The sequence below is a fragment of the Leptosomus discolor genome, chromosome 21, assembly GCF_034619465.1.
Source record: "Leptosomus discolor isolate bLepDis1 chromosome 21, bLepDis1.hap2, whole genome shotgun sequence".
NCBI classification, from domain to species: Eukaryota; Metazoa; Chordata; class Aves; order Leptosomiformes; family Leptosomidae; genus Leptosomus; species Leptosomus discolor.
In genome coordinates this window covers 7,458,842-7,464,841 of record NC_141411.1, presented here as the reverse complement: position 1 = coordinate 7,464,841, position 6,000 = coordinate 7,458,842, and the positions used below count along the sequence as shown (strand labels likewise).

The 6,000-nt window shown below is 60.6% G+C and overlaps 1 protein-coding gene across 1 annotated transcript; it reads left to right on the top strand.

Moving 5' to 3' along the window:
• The first annotated feature begins 575 nt into the window (after window positions 1–575).
• GPR37L1 (G protein-coupled receptor 37 like 1) lies at window positions 576–5,749 on the top strand. The gene is made up of 2 exons (XM_009960099.2): window positions 576–1,268; window positions 4,937–5,749. The coding sequence occupies exons 1-2, from the start codon at window positions 576–578 to the stop codon at window positions 5,747–5,749; spliced, it is 1,506 nt and encodes a 501-aa protein (XP_009958401.2).
• Window positions 5,750–6,000: the final 251 nt, after the last annotated feature.

Genomic DNA, 6,000 nt, shown 5'->3' with positions numbered 1-6,000 from the left:
GCCACCCCTCCAGCCCCGGGGAGGTGGTCTGGCCATTCGAGGGTGTCCTGAGTCCAGGGGACGTGCCACATGGTGCCCAGTGCCGGACCTCGGGCATGCTTAGTGCCTCCTGCTCGGGGCCGGGGGGTGGGAGATCTCGAGTGGGAAAGGCTGAGCTCAGCAGCCCATCCCCAGTGCCAAGTCGTGAGCATCCTTCATCTGGCTTGTTCTGGGGGGCATGATGAGGGGATGCTGGGGGTGTGTTGTTGATGGAGGGATGCTGAGGGGATGTTGGGAATAGGTTGTTGGGGGGAGGTTGGGGGATACCGAGCTGCCCAGCCTGGGCGCTGGCGCATCTCCGCAGCGCTTGGCAGCCCCCCCGAGCGGGTGACCAGCAGAGGGCCCGGCTCTGCCGCTCCCAAGCGCTGCTTTTATTCTGCCAGGAGCCCTCCGGAGCGCCCAGAGCAGCAGCCGGAGCCGGACCGAGCAGCTGCTCCTCCGGACGGCTCCCTCGCTGCCTGCAGCCCCGGGGCCCCGGTGCTCGGGGCTGCGCTGTCTCCAGCCCCACGGTTTCTCCGGAGGGTGCGGAGGGGACCATGCCTTCTCCAGCGCCCCTTGTCCTCCTGCTGCTGATGCTGCTGGCACCGGGGGCCGCGGCGATGCGAGGCAGGGCTGGGCAGCCTGGGGAAGGCAGCACCCGCCACGGCAGGGGTGCAGATGGAGGTAGGACCCTGCCGGTGATTTCCCGGGACGGTCCAGAGGTCCAGGTGACGAAGGACAGGCTGCGCCGAGGGACAGAGGAGGACTCCAAGTCAGTGCAGCAGTACGTGCCGGGGGTGCGGGTGGAGTTCCCACGGCCCCTCAACTCTGCCAGCTTGCACCCAACCAAGGCCCTGCTGCCATCCAGCACGGACCCATCTGAGCAGCAACAAGGGGTCCCCACAGATGGGGAGGGGGCAGGGCCCCGAGCCAACCTCACCACTGTGTCTGACAAGCGGTTGCAAATCCAGAACCCCTTGTACCCAGTGACGGAGAACTCCTACAGCGCCTACGCCGTGATGTTCCTGTCCCTCATCGTCTTCGCAGTGGGCATCATTGGAAACCTCTCTGTGATGTGCATCGTGTGGCACAACTACTACATGAAGAGCGCCTGGAACTCCATCCTGGCCAGCCTGGCTTTCTGGGACTTCCTCATCCTCTTCTTCTGTCTGCCTGTGGTCATCTTCAATGAGATCACCAAGAAGAGGCTGCTGGGGGATGTGTCCTGTCGCATCGTGCCCTTCATGGAGGTAAGGGGCTGCACAGGGCCCTGGAGGGCTCAAGGACTTGGCTTCTTTCTGCCCTCTTGCTGCTCATGGCCTGGCACAAGGGCTGTGTGCCCCAGAGACCCCCATCGTGGGGCACAGCAAGGAGCCAAGGGATGGTCCCAATATTGACCTTCCCTTTGCCTCTGCCCTGGGCCATTCTTCAGGCTCTGCAGCAAGCGCCAATGCTGCCAGGGCTGGGAAGAGCCCATGAAATCCTCCTTTGTCCAGCCAGCACGGGGACTTCTGTCTGTGGGGTCCCTCTGCCTGTCTGTCTGTCTCTGTCCCAGCCTGACACTCCCCAGCTGTGGTGGGCTGATGAGGATGGCCCCAGGGCAGGGGGCAGCAGGTGGGGCAGCACCAAGCAGCACTTGTGTGGGTGAGCTCAGGAATTAGGATTGGTATCCTGATTGGTATTGGTTGTCCTCAAGCCTCACATGTGATGGGTTGGCCAAGTTCAGGGTGAGCTGGGGACCCACTAAGAAGGCTACAGGGACTGTGGTGATAGGGGAAGACAGAATAAGCAAAAATGCCCCAGATGGCATTGCTCTTGTGCTTAAAACCAACCCTGGCTGTGGGACATCTGCCTGTGCACAGCAGACACATCCAGCCTGCCTGTGTTGTCTGCGGCTCCAAAGCCCAGTTTATCAAAGGAGGGTGCAAACACAAGGTTGGAAGAGATGAGAGACAGTGTCAGGTCCCTGGAGACCTTCTCAGGCTTGGTCAGGCCAGATGGGGTTCAAAACCTGCCCGTCCCACCAAGCGCCTACTGCCACAGTCACTGCCCCCGACACAACATACAAAACCCAGCTGCAAGCTGAGGCCACAGCTTGTGCTGGAGGGCCCGGGGGCTGCTGCCCTGGCTCCCCAAACCTGATCGAGTTGTGTGGGAACACTGACAAAGCTTGGCACCCACGCCCAGGCCAACCCTGCCCTCCCCAGGGTTGTCACTGTGCTGAGTTGGGACCTGGCCTTCTGTCATCACCAGCCCTGTCTGTGCCCATCACCAGGACTCAAGCCTGCTCAGAGAAATGACAGCTGCCAGGGACAGAGAGCAGGCCTTGGCACTCAGGCGAGAAAAGCTCAGGGCTGCAGGGAGCTCCGTCATTACAGGCAAAGAAATGCCCCCAGGATATTGGCATGTCTCATCACAGTCCCCTCCCCAACATCCCCCTCCCTGGTCCAACTCCTGCTGGAGAGCAGGATATGCAGAGCTCTCTGGTGCAGGACCTGGCTGCACCCCCCTCCCTGGGTGGCTGGGTTATCCTCTGCAGGTTGGGGTGACTCCAGCATGGGCTGGGGGGTAGACGTGGGCCTGGATGGCCCGGCAAGGCCCCACTGTGAGGTGAGCAGGTCTGAGGCCATCGCTGCCACCAGTGGTCCCACTCTGTCTTGCTGCTGCGTGCCCTGCTGGCACCGTGACAGTCAGCTCCCTGGTGTCAGTGCCTTTGCACATGGTCTGCAGAGGCACGGGGGTCCCTGGAGATTGATGGACAGCTTGGCTGTGCACAACCCTAGCAAGGGACCCCGGCAATGCCACTGGGTGCTTTGGGCGCAGACCTGGGGTGATGGACACTCATCCTGGGTGTCCTGCCAGACACAGCCCTAAACCTGCAAGATAGAGCCCAGCACGACAATGTGGGGTTTGCTAGAGGAGATGTGCAGCCCCTGCCTCTCCACGCTGTCTCCCTGCTCAGCAAGCAGGATAATTTCTGGAGATCTCCCACCCCAGCCTCTTACTAAATGAAGTGTTTGCCCCCATCACTATCCTCCACCTCAGGCCCCTGACACTGCGGCCAGGTGGAAGGAGAACTCAGACAGGGGTGGGCATATGGACCTGTGTTTGCCCAGGCGGGCTTGGGGTGCCCTGGGTAAGGATGGCAAGGAAAGGGTGATGTCCCCAAACCAGACTCCTTCTTGAGGAGGATCTGCCATGGCTTGTCTCTGAGTTGCTCGTGGGCTCCCTTGCCACACCTGGGGGTGGCACCTGCAGGGGCAGAAAGGGGCTTCACGGCTTCTCTGTCCACCTGGGACTCAGAACCAGGGACCATTCAGCCTGGGTGGGAAGGCATGGCCAGGCCAGAGCTAAATCCTCAGCAAAGGGTGAGCCACAAGAGGGGAATCAGTCTGCGGTCCAGTAGTTAATGTCCAGCCTTTCTGCATGGGTCTGTGCAAGCGTTTCAAGCTGCTGGATGAACTTCGTAAGGAGCAAATCTTTGGTGCTCCACTTTGTGGCTACTCAAATGCCCTGCGGAGCGGCACAAAGCCAGGTTTTTGGAGCAGAGCTGGCTACATGAGCTCCTGGTGACAGGCGGTGTGCAGGGATGTGCCTGGGGTGACCAGTGGCACCAGCTGCATCCCTGCCAGGGCACTGGGGAAGGATGCTCTGCCACGTCTGAATTACATGCCAGGACCAATGGGCCCAGGAAAGGCAGAAAATCCTGTGAGAGGGTGTAGGGGGAGAGAAGAAGCAGCAGCACAGCAGTGCTGAGAGGGCTGTAGGTGCCAGCCAGAGAGCTGGGCAAGCCTGGTGGATGCTGGTTGTGGGGCAGAGCAAGGGTGCTGGATGCTCGGGGTGGCTTTGGGCGTTGGGCAGAGGAGCTAGGACAGGAGCAGTGTTATTGGGCGGTGGGACTGGGTGCAGGATGGTGATGCTGAGCTGGTGCCCTGATGCTGTGTCTGGGGGGATCCAGCTGCGCCCAACCGAAGGGAGATGCTGGGTGCTTGGTGTCAGTGCTGGTCATGAGCTGCTAAAGGGGCCAACCCAGGACCACCGGAAAAGGCTGGGGAGGGCAGTGCCAGACCTGTTTTGGGCTGCTACCGGGGGCATCACGCAGAGCCCTGGGAGGTTTCCTGAGTGCTGGGAAGTTTCTTCAGGACAAGGTGACGTTTGATGGCTTCGTGAGGCCAGGAAAGGCCACGGGGCTGGGGGGCACCAGCATGTGATGCTGCCATTTTCCTGGCCAAGGGCTGTGGGACTTGGCTCTGAGCAAAGCTGCAGCTCTGGGGGTGGGACTGTGAGTGCTGATTGTGACCCTCGGTGCCTTGCCAGCCCTCCCAGAGCCACTGCGATTCCTCTGCCTCCTTTGGCCTCTTCCCTTTGGCAAAGGGGATGTTTTTCCTGCCATTCTCAATGCAGCGGAAATTGCCCCAAGCTGGTTTGTGACAACGGTGCCTTCAATGGGTTTGGCCTGTTCAGGAAGGGGGAGGCAGCTCTGCAGAGCAGGGCAGGGACAAGCCAGCCTGGGGCAGCTGGGGGGAGCCTTGGGGACCCTGGGAAGGTGCTGGTGAGTGTGATGGTCCCTGCTTTTCCTGTCCAAAAGGCCATCCAGAATAGAGGACAGCCCTGCTACTCCCACCCTGCTGGGTGGACAGACAGACATCCAGCAAAGCTTCTCCCTTCTGCAGAAAAGGGAGCTGGGCAGGGACAAACGGGTCAAGGGACATTTTTATCCCCCACCGTTTCAGGAGTCACAGAAAAGTAGCTCTAGCCCTGGGACGCAGCCACAGGCTGTGACCTCTCTGCCATCTTGGAGGAAGGGTCTCGGGCAGTGGTCTTGGGTAGCCAGGGCTTTGCCACCAGCCTAGTAAAGTCAAGTCCCCCGTGATGTTCCCGCAGCAAGACCCACTTGTTCTGCCTTCCCCCTCACCAGGTATCGTCGCTGGGAGTCACCACCTTCAGCCTGTGTGCCCTCGGCATCGATAGGTTCCACGCGGCCACCAGCCCCCAGGCCAGTGCCCGACCCATCGAGCAGTGCCAGTCCATCATCGCCAAGCTGGCCGTCATCTGGGTGGGCTCCATGACGCTGTCAGTGCCAGAGATCCTGCTCTGGCAGCTAGCGCAGGACACGTCGCCTGTGTCCGGCGTGGTGACGGAGTATTGCACCATGAAGCCTTCGTCCAACCTGCCCGAGTCTGTCTACTCGCTGGTGCTCACCTACCAAAATGCTCGGATGTGGTGGTACTTTGGTTGCTACTTCTGCTTGCCCATCCTCTTCACCGTGAGCTGCCAGCTGGTGACTCGGAGGATCAGCGGCACCGAGAAGAAGACTGAGTGCCGAGGGACCAAGCACAGCCAATGTGAGAGTCACTTGAACTGCACCATCATCGGGTTGACCATCATCTATGGGCTCTGCACCACCCCTGAGAACGTCTGCAACATCGTGGTGGCCTACATGTCCCCTGACATGTCCAAGCAGACCTTGGATCTGCTCAACCTCATCAACCAGTTCTTCCTGTTCTTCAAGTGCTCAGTGACACCTGTCCTGCTCCTGTGCCTCTGCAGACCCCTAGGCCAGGCCTTCATGGACTGCTGCTGCTGCTGCTGCGAGGGCTGCAGCCCCGACACTGCCTCCAGCGAGGGCAGCGCCGACAGCAAGCTCAAGACGGAGATGTCCTCCTCCATCTTCTTCGACAAGCCCCGGGAGTCCCCTCCACCCCTCCTGGCCCTTGGCACGCCTTGCTAAGTGTCACCATGGAGCTGTAGAGATCGTTCCACCACCTCCTCCCAAGACCAAAAGTTTTGCCGTTAGTGCCTGTATCTGGACGTAGAGCAAGCAGCAGAGACAGCTCAGGGGGCTGCGCCATGGGCTTCAAACCCCACACTGGGCAAGTGGGGCTTGAAACCCCAGTCCCTGTGGCTACATTGGTGGCCTTCTTGCCTCTGCCCAAAGGCCAGCAAGGACATCAGCACCCTCCTATTCTGGCTGCCTGGCCA